Source organism: Perna viridis, chromosome 2 (genome assembly GCF_037379345.1).
Source record: "Perna viridis isolate PV_CMFRI_1.1 ecotype Kerala chromosome 2, ASM3737934v1, whole genome shotgun sequence".
In the NCBI taxonomy this organism is placed as follows: domain Eukaryota; kingdom Metazoa; phylum Mollusca; class Bivalvia; order Mytilida; family Mytilidae; genus Perna; species Perna viridis.
Genome location: NC_142446.1, coordinates 58,608,829 through 58,625,601, shown reverse-complemented (window position 1 = coordinate 58,625,601; position 16,773 = coordinate 58,608,829). Strand labels below are relative to the sequence as shown.

Genomic DNA, 16,773 nt, shown 5'->3' with positions numbered 1-16,773 from the left:
TAGACACTTGTTTGACCAATAAAAAAAAAACATGCAAATTTTGGGTGATATATTTAGAAGCAATCTACAGCTCGAATTCAGTTAGATACTACTCATATCATTAAAAGTTATGGAAAATTTCCAGCCAATATGGTTATATCATATCCATCAAAATATGATATCTCTACACTATTTAAGGGCAACAAATACTGTATATATTGTTAATTAGTAAGACAATAACATAATAAACCTTTAATACAATCTAGGCAAAGTTTTCTTTATTATTATATTGGGTTTTTTTTATATTTCTAGTCAATATACTATTATTGTCTTTATACTGCAATCATAATCATTTTTTTAATCAAGTTTTATTTTATTTGAAATGTTTATTACATTTTTTCTCTATTGGTCCCTGGTATTGATGCTATATTAAACAGGTAGTTCATGCAGTTATGTACTGAATATACAGTCAATGCATTTTCATTTCTCAGATAGAACAATTGCAGTATAAATATGTTTAAAGCTAATTCAAACTATGAACTTAGCTGTAGAATCACCAGCTGAATGATTTTTTTTTAACTTGGCCATATTTCAATTGGTCTTAAACATATTGTACTTTCAGTTCCTTGGTCACTTAACATTATTGAAATTTTGTTATACCTTAATAAAAAAATCTAATTAGAACCATATTTTTTACCCCAAAAAATGACAAAAACCTGAAAAAATAAATTGTAAGCAATAATTTCCTAAATTACACTGTCCATGATAAAGAAAACTTGTTATAACTCTTTGTCACATTTTATTAGTTAAAAAAAACCATCAACTACTAAACTACTTTATTGAAAATATACATTGTATAAAGACTAAATCTTTGTAAAATACACATATATCATAAAACGCATGTCACAGATAGCTTCTATATAGAATAATTCATAAATAAATGTATTGAAGACTGGGAGACTAATATACTAGAAAAACTGTGAACAAAGCTCACTAAAAAATACCCAACTCCTCACCCCAGTAACCATATGGTCAAAATATAAACAAAGTCGTCAATATTGCATACCATTAAAACAGGTCAAGAGTTCTACTATAAAAGGACATTGGATACCTGTACATGTATAGGGGATGACCTTGGATGACCTACAAATCAAGTCAATGAGATACCTGAATATGTCATTATCACATATTTACTATAAGTTGTTCTCAAGTGTTTGAATATAATTTTGAGGTACTTTTTCAATTGATACCTCCAACTTACAACTTTAATAACTGTCTTCTATTTTCCTAGACCTGAATGAACATTAGTACACATATTAGTTAACAAAAGCATGTGCCTCCATAGAAAATGCATTATCAGGTAATTACTTAAAAAGTAAAACTTACAGCGAGATCAAATTTCTATATTTTTCTCCTTTGAGCTTGGAATCGGTAGAATATCATGTAAACTCAAAGTGTTTTCGAAAAAAAAGTTGAATCAGAACTAAAACATAACCGAAAACCTAAAAAGAGTTTTTTTTTATAATTTACATACATTCAAGTGTTAATACAGCTGTAGTAGTGGAGAACTGTAATTGAAGCAAATGGTTATTTGACAGCACATAATTGGGTTTGTTTTGCCCCTCATTTGACCTTAAAGGCATGACATTCTTTCGTGTGTCAGAATTCCTGTCATTTCAACATGTGTAAAGCTTCTGTCAAAATTTCAAGTAGCTGTCTTAAATAGATGCAGAGAAAACTGCAATGAAAAAAAGTGTTGCTTGATGAGTGGACAGACATCGTCAGCACTTTGTGCTTCATGCTTTCAATGCAAGGGTATAAAAATGTATCAAATGTCAATTTTTTTATAGGAAAAATCTTCAATGAAGCACTAAAGCTGACATTAGACAGAGTGAGATGCACAGGAACATGATTTTTTATGTCCCAAAAATTTTTGAAAGGCACATTTGCACTATTATGATTTTCATAGAAAAATACAATATATATATATATATCACACTCATTTCTAATGTACTTCTTTTGAAAAGCCTTCCAAGGTATAAAATATGTATGTATTAATTTTAATACAAGCTTCATAAGTGAAAAATGGAATGCCTAGAAAATTGTGAAGACAATACAGTGTATAAATTATGGATATACCTGTATAACCGATGCCATTTGAACAATATTAAAATTAATATTAGAATGATTATAGCAGGCAAACTTTTGACTTTCTAAAAAATATTACCAATATAATCATTAAAATCTGGTAATAAATTTTGGATGTTGTATATAAGATAAAATGATTAAACATAAAAAGAAAGACATAAATACAAAATTGGCAAGAAACATAAACAATACAAAGACACAACTATACACAATTCCTAAAGTATTTTTATTTTTTCACAGAAACATGTTGAGTTTCAGCTAAGCAATTTATTCCCAAACCTCAAACATTAATTTAGATTGATAAAGATGATAAAGAAGTAAGTCTTGAAAGATTCTATAATTTTCATGAATCATTAACTTACTAGCCTTCAAAATTGATACATTTGATATTTTCCCATTTCAGGTACTGTATTGTTAAATACATTTTACATATAAATAAGTTTGAATGGACAGTATAGGTAAAACAAATGGACGGATGAGCTGAGATCATATATATAAAAAGCAATACTGTGTATGTACTATAGTTCGTGGGGTACCAATTTTCATGGATTTTGTGGGTAAGGTAAACCACGAAATATGATTTTCAACGAAAAGGTTTATTTACTTTGAATTGTATGACAGTATCATCAAAACCACGATCTATTTTAATTTCAGGTAATAGTGTAAAAAGTGAATGGGTGGATCTTGAGCTTTTCCCTTAATTCATGAAATTTGATAACCACGAATATAAGTACTTTCACAGTAAGACACATTTCTATAAACAATTCTTTTGATTTTCAAAATCATAATTTGAAATATTAATAGTATAAAAAATTTACACCATGTAAATCTTGTTTGATATGTTACAAAGATCTGCATTGAATGCACCAATTAATTTGAGTTCTATTCCTCCAAGCTTGAGCATTTTGTAAATAGAACAGTAAACAAAATATACAACTAATTTACATGCAACATTTAACATTTAATTAAAACAGTAATCTAACAAACTAAAAAAAACATACTTAAAATTAACATTTTGGGAGAGAAAAATATACAAACATAATCCATGATCTTTTCATGCAGAAGAAAGAGTAATCAAGGGAACCAAGAAAAAAAGCCTTAAAATTTTAGTGTAAGATTTCTACACAAAACTCACTAAATTAAAAAAAAAAACTGGCTGTTGGTTTACACCAATCTCAATGACTGAATAAACTTAATGAAGTTGTTCATAAGATCACTTCCCTTCTGACTTCTTATTCAACTGAGAAAATAAGTTCTAAGACAGGCTAAAAAGCTGAAATTGTTTGGAAGCTTAAAAAATGAACCACCATCAAGTTTTAAATTTATTAAGTTTTTTTGTAAATATGCAATTGGGTGTTGCAATCATAGAGTTCAAGAAAATTATGACAAGACCTTCAGGTATAGTCTTTTAGCAGAATGTAGCATAGCTCTTGGTTATTTAAAATGCAATATAAAAACAATACAAAAGTGCTCAATCTACAAGACCATTCCTTATACCATCTCCATATCTTTTGTATGCCATATTTTCAGCTTTAACTTGCCATCCATTTGTGTAGTTTTCTCCTTGCCTCTGCCATACAGAGGAAAATCAAAAGCAGCTGTTTCTGTATATTTGCCTAGTTTTTCAGGTGCCATAGATATTGTTGCCATTCCAAGAAAAGTGTCCCTTACAATATTGTGATCCCAAACCTGAAAACAATAAAATACTTATCAAATTATTCAGAATAAATTCAGATTTTTGAAAAACAAGATACAAAATAGCCTATAGTTTCTTATAATGTAAACATATTATCCTTCAGAAAAATTTTGAATCTGAAAACTGGTCTATCACTAAAAAATAGTCATTTTTTGCAATTGAAGTCACCAGATGTAAGACATGATCCAAGATGCATTTATCCAACAGTTCGTACCCTGCCAAGGCCATTGAAACCAAAAAAAGGTTGATTACAGTCCTGTGTGGAAGGTCAAAGGTCCCCTTTGATAGGTCACCAAATTTTTGGTTACAGTTTGGCCTTAAACCAGAAGTGGTTAATACAAGGGTTTGACATGGTACAATAACTGCATAAGTAATGCATTAAACAATAGGCATGTACAAAACATTTTCTAAATTTCTTTTGGATAATGTTAAAAAAGCTTTCTTTAAAAGATTAGGTATTCATTTCTAAGGCTTCTTATTCTTGAATTTTAAAGATTTTACTTCAAAACTTCAAAATAATTCTGACTCCAATTTATCAATTTTTTATTTTTATATTTCCAAATACACAAGTACTTCACAAGAAAGAACCTTGCAAAAAAATTCCTTCTATACAATATACAGACCACATAACCAATCTTTGTTTGGCAATCTTTTGTTGCACTTTCAAGATAAAAAAATATGTAGATTCATTTGATTGTGTATGAAAGTGGCACTTTGCAAGAGTTTTCATTCTCAATTTGGTTTGATTTTAGTGGGAGATGAAAACATGGCTTTCTCAAAAATACAGACCTGAATACAGAAAGACTATCATTACATGAAAATAAAGCACATGTAGACCGCAAAAACATTGTTTATTCAGTGGGTTTCCTACACCATGAATCACCTCTACCTAACAGGAAGTGTCTGAATTTTATATGGACTGGTACTTGAAACTATAACGTCATACTAGAATAAAGTACGTCTTTGAAGAACTTTTATACCATTACAATTCCCTGCCATCTATAAGCTCTTTTTTTAATCTTTTCCTGAGAAACCTTTCATCCAAGAAATTCATCTATTTGATAAATTAAAGTTACCTCAATGATAATATCTTTGTTAGGATTACTATGATAAAATGTAAATCTCTCATCCCATTCTGGGTTGAGATTCTTCTTTATTACTTTGGTTTCTTCTTTATATCCTGGACACTTTATAATACAGAATGGATCAGAACCTGGAAAAGAAATGAAATCAATTAAGTGAAAGTGACATTGCAAATAAAAGAAGTGGCAACTCCTTTAAAACAACCATTTTTTATGAATGAGAGGGAAAATTCAAACACATTTATTTGACTTTTGTAGTTCTATAGAGTATTTTTCCATGGTGGTTATTTTCTAAAAACCTCTAGTCAAGAAAAACAATCCTAAATGACTATGATAAGGATTTCAAGAATATTATAATGAAGGAAACATCTGACTTAAATCACCACAAAGTGCTTGATCCTAAAGTTGCAAAAATATCTCATAAAAAAAGAAAATGCTACAACACAAGCCATCATGCAAAAAATGTACCAAATATCTAAGCATTACTTTGAACAGAAATAAGTTATAACATTTTCATTGTGCATCCCCTAAAAAATTACTGTTGTTGGGTAAAAAAAAATGCAAATAAGTGAGTAACCTAAAAAGGGGAGACATGTTAAAAGTCATGAAATAGCAATGTACCAAATATCTAAGCATTCCCTCCAATAGAAGCTAAAAAATCTGTTACAGGAAAGTGAAACAGACAGATGGACAGACAAGGTGATTGCAATATAGCCCCAGTGGGAGTATGATAATGTTTTGAAGTTTGTATATCTACTGTGAAAGTACTATTGTTCGTGTATACCAATTTTTGTGGTTTTCATGGGTAGGCCAACCCTCGAAATTTGGTTCCCAACAAAAAGGTGGTTTCCATTAATATGTATACTGAAAACCTCAAAACCATGAAATCAAGAACTTGTATTTCTTACTTAATCGACAAAAATAGGTACCCACAAATTAAAGTACTTTCACAGTATTAGAATTTGAAAAAAAAACTAAAATACGGATAAAGAGACAAAAGTTCATTTAGAACATGTAATGTAAACAAACCAACTTTTTATTGCTGTATACAAACTTATTTTTGTGGGACTTTTATTTATTTTACTTTCAGGATGATGTGAAATCTGTGGAAGAGTAATCTAGGGAACCAAGGTTAGAGCGGTAATCCAAAGAATGTATTCCAGGGACAAAGACCTGACATGGAAAACAGACATACACAACAAAGAACATAAAGTAACTAAAATCATACATACAAAGTAACAAAAGTAAATGAGCAACTCGGACTCCACTAAAAACTAGGAGCATGGACCAGGTGCACCGGTAGGGTAAGCGTCCTCTGCTTTTCTAGAAACACCCACGGAGTTGCTCATAAAAAGTCAAGTCCGGGGTAGACAAACAAGGAAAGGAAAACTATGACCCGTTGAATAAATCAGTTTTCATGGTGCTGATGGATACACCGTAACGATCCACGAGTTCATGGTGACGACCATAAAATTTCTGTAGTAATGACTTCAATCTTCTAGCAACATAACCCTGTTCCAGAAGCCTATTTGTTAGAGTTCTAGCGCGATTTAAAAAGTCCGCGTAGTTTCGGCAAGCTCTGGCATAATGTATGAGTTGTGATATGAACACTTGGAATTAATTAAATTATAAAGAATGCTTGGGGCATACAGGATTATTCACACATCTAAATGCAAACTGGAAACAAAATAATTTGTTATATATGTACCTGTACTACGTGTGGTGTATCCTTTTATTTTTTCAGTTGGGTTCTATGACCATATGATTTAAAGTATACATAAAAGCATGTTTCTATGTCTATGTTTATTGATCCTATGTTTCTATTTTTTGATATATAGTGAATTTGAATCGGATTTAAACTGTTCTGATCTAATATCACTTTCTGCTCAAAAACCTTGATCATTGCAGAAGCACCACAGACAGCAAGAAAGTTTGCAGAAATAGAAATGTTCACATGTAATATATAAATCAGGGAATATATACAGACCTGTTAGATCATACTGACCTCTGACTTCATCCTCAGTCCATATAATCTAAACAGGTCAATATAAAACCTGTTGACCTTATCAAAAGTAATGGTAATAATTTGATAAATAATCTCTTATCATACGCCACAGAAACATGAAGAATATCTTATAATTCAACAACTAAACATACTGCCTATATTATCTACAGCTTTAAGTCCATGTGCTGATATGATTGTGACTTGTGTAGCAGCCACTTTAGGTTTACATATACACCCACATTTTGGTGGCTGTGGTTCATCATATAATAACTCCCTGTAAAACAAAATTTTATTGTAACATTATAATGTAAATTCTACCATGTTTTTATGTTAGTTTAAATGTCACCTTATTCACAAACTAAAGTTTTTTCTACATGTATCAGATCTAAAATACTTCATCAAACTTCTGAAAATTTTCCATTTTTGCATCAGATACATGTATTCACATACAAGGTACTTTCAAATAAACATGACTCATTCCTCAAATGCCATAAAGTTATACTGGCAGGCATTCCAGCAATGCTTAGAGGTTATCTGGCAAGCTATTTCCAGACTTTGTGCCACCCTAAGGTTGAAAGTATGGAGGAATGGGATTAAAACCCCTTATGTTGTAGTAGATTTAAGGTTACATTTCTTCATAAGTTCCCTTATTATTTCTCCTTCTTTAAAAAGAAAAATCTTTAAAGTTTTATGAAATAAAGACAGGAATTACTCTATTGGCTTACTTAAAATTAGAATTACTACTACTGTATATCCTGAGAACAAACTTCTCTTCCTGTCCTTCATCGAATGTTGATGGTATGACACAGTAACGACCCTTCTTTATCTTGACACGTGACAAAAGGCTCCGAGCTGAAGTATAAGTACTCTGATGGACATTGTCTAGTTTGTCATGGATCCTGTATTCTCTGTTTTGATCTGTCTGACAGATAAATTTATTTTTGTATATTTTCTGGATAACTTAAACACTTATTAACATAAAGCAATAATTTTCTATTGTTCATGTAAAAAAACTAAAAAAAAACTTTTGAACTAAAATAAATAACATTGTATTTCCTTACATGTGTTTAGTAAAAAAACATTTTTGTGTTTTACACAATGCCTTTGCTAGGAAGCCACTTTTGACTCAAACAAGTGGCACTATCATTTTCAAGCAGTAACCTTCCAATTTGGTCTGAATTTAATTAATTAAACTATTATAAGATATTGAAGGAAACAAAATCATTCAATATTAAGTATTCTTACCTTGAGGTAACAACTCAAACCGAGACATTTTTACCACCTCTCTCTTTACTTACCTTGAGTATGACAACTCAAACTGAAACATTTTTACCACTTCTCTCTTTACTTACCTTGAGGATTACATCTCCAACTGAAACATTTTTACCACCTTTCTCTTTAATTACCTTGAGTATGACAACTCCAACTGAAACATTTTTACCACCTCTCCCTTTACTTACATTGAGGAATATAACTCCAACTGAAATATTTTTACCACCTATCTCTTTAATTACCCTGAGTATGACAACTCCAACTGAAACATTTTTACCACCTCTCCCTTTACTTACCTTGAGTATGACAACTCCAACTGAAACATTTTTACCACCTCTCCCTTTACTTACCTTGAGGATTACAACTCCAACTGAAGCATTTTTACCACCTTTCTCTTTACTTAATCTACTGATATCTTCCTGTTCCAATGATACTAATATCTCATCCTCCTTCCCTTTAATATCAAACACAAACTGTAAACAAAATATTGAAAACATTAATTGACTGTAATATGGTTTTAGGCTTTGTCTATCAGGGAAAATGCTATTAGTTCTCAAATAACATTTAACTTAGTTGATAATGCGCTGCTTTACTGTTATATCACTGATGTCTTGACCAATGGGAATGTGCAAGACTTCCTATAACAGAAGTTCAAACAATCACTACCTAACTGCATACAACATTTCCAAAATACGTCATTTCAGACAGAATAATTTTTGAGCCATTCCTATTTAGGATGTTGCTAACGCTCTATTCCTATCAAATGTATTTGCATATACTGAAAAAAAAAATTCACCATTTTTGAACTCCAAAGAAAGAGACGCTGATTGAGTTAACCAAATGTAACATTAATTTTATCATTCTAACATACTCCTTTCCAACCCAAATGTGTTAAAAAAATCCTTACAAAAAATAAAATTTACTTATCATTTTGTAAAGATAAAATTTAGATAGATTTGGAAAATTTACTATAATGTAGCAAAATTTGAAAATCCAATACATACATGACAAAATAAGTGTCTCTTTAAGTCTTTGATAAGTACATGTATCAATTAAATCACCTGAGGATTTTGCAAGAAGTTTTTTGAGCTAATAGATCCACCACATCTATTTGGGTTCTTCCACTGTCCAGTCCCTACACCCTCTGACCAAGTCTTTGATAGGGAGAAAAATGAGGTATTCATTACATGGCATATATCTACTGCTGTGAAATATTTGATGAAATCAGCATAGGACATCCTAAAATTATAGAAATATTAACAGTGTCCGGGACTAGACAAAACTGTGAACATTTCTCACTAACTTGATATGCCTCCCTCACTTGATATCATGCAACTTTTGACCTCAAATTAATTTGGATCAAAATTTTAAAATTTCAAAATGCACAAAAGGAACATGTAATAAAGATTCTGTGAAAGTTTCATTAAATTCCATTCAGTGGTGTAGGAAAAGTAATGGATAATAGATGGGTACCAAAATGTCCTCATATTCATAATTGACAAAGTCCATGTTTTGTTAATGTGAAACCTCAAAATCAATTTGGATCAAAATCTAAAATAGCTATGAGGTGCACAATGGGATTATGTAATAAATGTTATGTGAAAGTTTCATTAAACTCCATTTTCATGGGTGCCTTCACCTCCATCACCCTATACTCTTCGTATTCAAAGTTGATGGTATAATAAAAGTGTGCAGAACACCTTGTGAACAAATAGTTCTGTCAAAACTGTTTTTTTCCTATAAATTAAATTCTGTTTTTAGATCTACTTTTACAAAATGCTTATTTTAAACAAAAAAATATTTCAATTTTAGTATCAGTTAAGCACAATTTTACCATAAAGGTATAAAGTTAGCATTTCTGGTTCTTCAGATACTAAAGTTTCCTCTTTTCCAAGATTACAGCCCTGAGACAGCCCTGACTTTAAAGCTAGATCACTAATACTAACAATAATATCTTACTTATTGCATTGTTTTATACATATAAAAACACCTTTCTTTTCATATTTTCAACAAATGTGTTTGCAAGATTGTAAAAGATTAAACAGAGGGATAGAACAAATTGTTTCATCTAATAGCTTGTTTTAGTACAATTCATGCGCACATGTATATTAATGAATGGTAGTAATTTCAACAAGGGAGATAACCTGAGAAAACACACTAGTAGTTTTAATCTGTTTACATATAAATCATATTGCAAGTAAACAAAGATCACATAAAAGAAACCTGTAAATAGCATACAGCACTTGTAAGGAAGGATGTGCCAAAAACGTGTATTCATTGATTATTTTTAAGATTTACCAGAATTCTCCATTATCTTCTACCGTCAATCCTATGTCTTTCTTCTGCCCTGAGCTAACCTTTTTCCATTCTGCTGATCTATCAATAACACAAAAAAAAACACAAATCAAATTGATGAAAATGGTAAATTTCATAATAAATGATTTTTTTATTAAGAATGAAACCAACAAAAGAGCATACATATTTCTTATACACAATTATTTTCAAAAACTACAACATACAATAACACACATTAGGCCAATCTTGTACACAGAGGGTACGTTTGCTATTTTAAAGATTAAACACATCTGCAACACTCAATACCCTCAACATACTTAAAACCCCATGTATTTGTGCAAATTAGTACATTACACTAGAACCAGCTTGTTGATTCATAACAAAAAGTGTTCATGCCTTGTGAAATGTTTTTACACCCTTTATAGCTTAGCATTTAAACTAGCAAACTTTAAAAATCTGGAAGTGGTTATAGGTCTTTAGAGAAGACTGGAATTTCCATTTATATAAGCTTTATGACTGCATTCTAAATGTGAAAGAAGAAATTACCCATCACTCCAAGCTCCTTTCCACTCAGTTCCTCCCCATGGGTTGCGACATCTGACCATATGTATTCTCTCAGCATTAAATATAGAAAACAGTCCAGTACCAAGTCGAATATCTCTAACAGCAGTTATACTGTAGGCATGCCCCTTGACTAGTCCTACATCTAACTCAGCTTCCATTTCATTGGCTGAGGCCTGTAAACAATTGAAATTTAAGCATGTCAATTCTGTATGTAACTGTTACAAAAGCTAATAACCATATATACATTGAGCTGTTTCTACTAAATATTAATCATCTTATATTTGTTTTGTTTCATTTTCAACAAACTATATGTTTTTGATACTATTCTATCACAATGCCTATTCAGGACTAAGAAGGAAACATCTATAATCTTTTGTTTATGGTGAAATAAGATAGCATTTTTTTTTTATTGTATTGATAAAATCAATCTTTACAGTCATGCAGACGACAATACTTTGACCTATTGTTCACCAAAGTATGATGATCTAGTAATTGTTCTTGAAACAGAGAGTTTGAATGGTTTTGTGTTAACTGTATGCAGGCTAATCCTGAAAAGTTTCAGGCAATTGCTGCAGGGAAAACAGCTGCCAAAATAGTGCCTTTTAGATAACTTACATTTATTGATGCACTCATCAGTGACCTGTTCTCAATAGACTCATGAAGTATGTCAAATAATTCCATTTTCTGTTCTTCTGTTTTATATGAGTCCAGATGTAGCACTTCTCCAACTCCACCAGTGATATCCACCAAAGCATCTCTTGGTCGACCAGCAACCAAGGATTCATAATTCCCAAATAATCTATAAATATTAAAGAAAAGTCTTAAGTACTATTCTATGTCAAAATCGGCCAATGAGTTGCACATCATTTTTCTCAATTTGGGCTTTTTTGCCTCAAACATATTCAAGACATCTAGAAAACAACTGAAAAACTATTCAAACTAATCCTGAAGCATCGTTGACTTAGATATTTTTTTTACTGCTTATATGGGGAAAATGTGCAGGAAAATTCTCCAACCATTTTTCTGTAGTGCAACAAAATTTGACCTAACTAACCACTTTTTCTGTAGTGCAACTAAATTTGACCCAACTATCTTAAAAAGGCAAACTTTACAAACACTTTGACCGTAACTTCTGGAGATCATGGGACATAAATACTTGGATAATGCAATAAAATCTCTGTGTTTTTTTTCCATGTGCCACATCTTATACAAATTTGCCTAATTCTAATATTGAGATATACAAGTGTGTGTGTGTGTGTGTGTGTGTGTGTGTGTGTGTGTGTGTGTGTGTGTGTGTGTGTGTGTGTGTGTGTGTGTGTGTGTGTGTGTCTGTCTGTCTGTCTGTCTGTCTGTCTGTCTGTCTGTCATTAAGTCAGTTGCTGAAATACTGAAAATAAGTATTCATTATTTTGGTTTATAATTTTTTTATCAATTAAATTAACTTACTTTGCATAGGCTTTCTCTAACAATGCTGACCAAAACTCATTGTGAGCTTTAGATTGTACAAATATCAAACGTCCTCCCTTTGTTGGAAGATAATCATCTATAACAACATCAGTCCATACTCCTAATCTCCAAAACCTAAAGTGAAATATGCCAGCATATTTGTTCTTTTCATTCCACTCTTGTTTCTCTATATCTGGTACAACCTATTAGAAATAACTATATATAGTATTATTTCCGTTCTTTCCTCTGATACAAATAATATGATAATGTAAACATATATATACAAAAATAGAGTAAATAGAATTGTAAATCATTAGCATGATCATGACTAGAATTAAGAGTGAGTCTATATATATAAGAAGACAATTAATTTACAACTAACAATATAACTTAACAAAACTTTGCAATTCTAAAAAACTCCTCATAATTTGAAGTCATCTTTTTGATTAAATGGTGACCCATTTAGTTATTTTATCAATTATATATAAATCAAGGTTCTTCAGTTATAATACAAAATATCCTGAGACATACAGCTGCTTTTGAACCAAGGGATCAGTGAACTATTACTCACTGAATACACCCCCTCTCTCCCCCAAAAATGTATTTTTCCCGAAGTCAGTAATCAGGTACGGTAGATGTCTGATTTGATGGAAATGGGTAATTGCGGTATAGGACGGCTAGCTGAGGCTGTATTGCAAATACATGAATCAAGAGGCTATGATCAGTAGTTCCAGAAGTACTTGAAGCGGGTTTATAATTACACATAAACCATTCTTGTACTGAAATTACCTGTTGTAAAAGTTTTCTATCAGCAGTAAGGCAAGCACATGCAGCAACAAACCAACAATTGCCTAGACTACCCTGAGAAAAGTCATCAAAGCTTGCACCTTCCACAAAAAATTTTGGGTTACTCACAATTTCCTAAAAAAAAGAAAAATATAGTTTAAATCAAATGTACAGAGAAAATGCATCAATATGGTACCTAACAGTCTATTTTTAATAGTTTTAATCAATTACAGCTTTAATACTATTTGATTGACTAGTAAAGATGTACCCTACCGGTGCATCTGGTCTGTGCACCCAGTTTTTAGTGGAGTCCTGGATGATCATTTACATCAGTTTCATTGTACATGTTATTTTGGTTATTTCATGTTCTTTATTGTGTGTGTCTATTTTCCTAGTATAGTCTTTATCCTTGAAATATATTCTTTTTATTTTCACTCGAATCTTGGTTCCCTTGATTACTGTTTCATAATACCCTATTACACCCTGTTGCCTACATTTATCCCTATCTTAAGATTCAAAATGTTCTGAAACTGTACAATCTCTATAAAAGAAATAACGTTATCGACATGGTAAAGTGAAGATGTCTTGATAATATAAAAAAAATCAAATGCAGAGAACACTTCATGTTAGTAGGGAGGATTATGGAAGAAAACAACATGGAAAAATTCTAGTTTAGAAGCAGCGTTACTGAAGGAGATAGACCTAGGGTAAGGGACACAACTCTTACAAGAGTAATAAAGGGAACCAAGGTTATAGTGGTAATCAAAAGAATGTAATCAAGGGACAAAGACCAGACATGGAAAACAAACATACACAACAAAGAAATCATTGAAATGTTTGTAGTCGGCATTTGACATCAATTTAATGAAAGCATCAAAATAATTGAATTGATTTCATTTTGTTTCAAATGAAAACTTGATAGGCTTTGGTGAAACTGAATATGATACAAATGTATCACTGATTGCAAGAGTTATATCCCTTACCCTAGGTCTACGTCATTAACAAAGTATCTCAGAAATCATATCATTCTAATTGACTCACCCCGGGTCTTTTCCATACTATATCTTTTTCTTGTTTACTATAGAACAGGGATCTACTATCTGGAGGAAACTGAGGATCTACAAACAGTTCACCTTTACCCACACATTGGCTTTTTAGTTTGCTATACTTTTGGTCTTTGTAGGGAACAGCTGAATCAAAGAGCCCCAAAACCATCCTACAATTTATGAAGATAATTGATAACATCCAAATAATCCAAGCATATTATCTCAAACATTTGAGATACTGATATATACATGTAGGTCTCTTAACTAAATAGGAAGAATGGATGTAAATAACAAGTGACATTACAAAATGTACACATATCTTGAAATACATGGTTTACAATTGATGTGAAGTACTATTCTATAAAATTGACTTCATACAAATGCAGGTTACATGTAAGTATAATGTTGTATAAAATTCCAATTAAATGCTAAGCTGTCTTACTGAATAAGGAGGAATCATCACTCATTCACTCTTCCATGAAAAATGAATATTTTTTAAATAATTTTCTAACAAAATTATGTTTCCCCATTGACAATTACTGTTTAGAGGGCCAAAAGCTGATATAGGAGCTAAATTATTAAAGCTTTTTAAAACACATATCATGATTAGCAAGTATTTGGTTACATGACTGTTATAAAATAGACAAAATCAATTATAAACATTTTGAAATTTCTGCTAAGAACAGATGTCCTAATCAAAATTTAAAACCAGACAATATTATGGATTTACAGATTTTTTACTCTTTCTTGTAAGTTTCCATTAACCTGTCAAATTGTAGTAACAGCTAGAACAAAGAACCTTTAATGATGTTAAGATAGTATTGAAAATAAAATTCATTTTCTTTTAGAATGTCTATAATTAAAGAAAGAGCGACAAGAACATTTATCTCTCATTGAAATAAAAAAAGTCAGGTTTTTATGTAACAAATCAAATTTTCTAGGGTAAATGTCTTCAGAAGATAAGTTTATTCATAATAAAATGTTTCAATTAATTTACAAAATGTATTCTAAAATGTTTAAATACATACAATGTATGTAATAAAAAATTGCACCCATACATTTATTTTATCAATATTACAGTATAATTTAACAGTGATAATACTTGCCTTTTTTAAGAATGCACTGGTCATGGGGGATGGTTGTATTTATAATGATAGCTGTCTGATTTATCTTAATATAAAATTTGATGTAGTTGTAACATGTACTTATATGAATAATAATAATGTAAATCAATCTGATCATTGTTTCTAAATTATTTTCAATTTTTCAGATCAGTAATGGGCATCTTGATTAATAATAATTTCCTTGTTTATAATTCATCAAGAATCATGAAAAGGAATAATTGCTTGGCACTTAAGGCTTATGCATATTCATCATATTATTGATTTGAATTAAAAAGATCTGCCAAATCAAAAGGCACAAAAGTGTTCATGAAAAGGGGCACCCTAATTAAAGAGACACAACTTTACAACACCTATGATAGCTGTGCAACTGCATTTTTTCTGACCCTGTAACCCATCCTTTCATGGTCAATGATATGTCAAGTTGCAGTCAGAATGTTGTCCCAATTTGTAATGATAAAATTTAAGCATAATTCTGTAGTACTGTTCTTTAATATTAAATTCAAAGTTTTTTTTCTGTTAATCAATATTATATCCAGTTGACATGATTACAACAAGTTGAAGTGGGGTACCACATAATTTAAAATTCAGTTTGATTTGCAACAGGCTTCCTGATCGTCTTCTCTTAGAGCAAACCAGGTTAGTTTGTATAACCTGGCTTGGTACTATAACATCATTAACATATCAAATTGGTCAGCACTCCACAATTCAAATAATCCAAAACAAAATAACTTTTTTGATAACTAATCAATTATTAATTAATATTTGGACTGTCACAAACTAGAAATTAAATGTTAAGGAAAGTTTCCAAATTTTGCGGTTATGCACAATGTCAATGGACCATGCAGTTTATGCATTTTATTAACCTGCTATAAACGTAAACTGACGCAAACCAGATTATTAAGTCATAAAAAAAAAATAAATAATACAATTCCTAAAATATCCTTCTGACATCAATCCAAACTGCTCCATGTAAAAAAAAATAAATAAAAATAAAATGAATTTTGCATGATGGCCAAGCGAACCTGCTCCTTTTTGCTTAAACTTAAATTTAAAGCCAGTGGCAGTCCAAAACTGAACCAATCAACACTTAAGCCAATGCAGCGAAATAAAAAGGGTTAAAATGTAATTACTTTCTTTTGTATTCTCCTGCCTCAAATAAGATGGAACACTGACATTCTTAATCATTTGTTTACATGCAACCACGCAACAGCCCGAGGATGCTATCACACAGGGGAAATAACTCAGTTTTGTTATAAAGTGTTGATCAATGCGATAGACGTTATGCACTCAATACTGTGACATAAACATTGTAGATTTATTTAGATGTATT

At 31.0% G+C, this 16,773-nt stretch overlaps 1 protein-coding gene across 1 annotated transcript; it reads right to left on the bottom strand.

Annotated features, from left to right (window-relative positions):
- Window positions 1-755: 755 nt before the first annotated feature.
- LOC148626251 (calpain-5-like) lies at window positions 756-16,672 on the bottom strand. Its single transcript, XM_088570108.1, has 13 exons — window positions 16,574-16,672; window positions 14,315-14,489; window positions 13,277-13,408; window positions 12,488-12,690; window positions 11,657-11,840; window positions 11,024-11,214; window positions 10,481-10,558; window positions 9,244-9,421; window positions 8,533-8,655; window positions 7,636-7,832; window positions 7,063-7,184; window positions 4,900-5,036; window positions 756-3,816 (listed from the first exon to the last, which is right to left on the bottom strand). The coding sequence occupies exons 2-13, from the start codon at window positions 14,486-14,488 to the stop codon at window positions 3,619-3,621; spliced, it is 1,917 nt and encodes a 638-aa protein (XP_088426234.1). The 5' UTR covers window position 14,489; window positions 16,574-16,672; the 3' UTR covers window positions 756-3,618.
- Window positions 16,673-16,773: the final 101 nt, after the last annotated feature.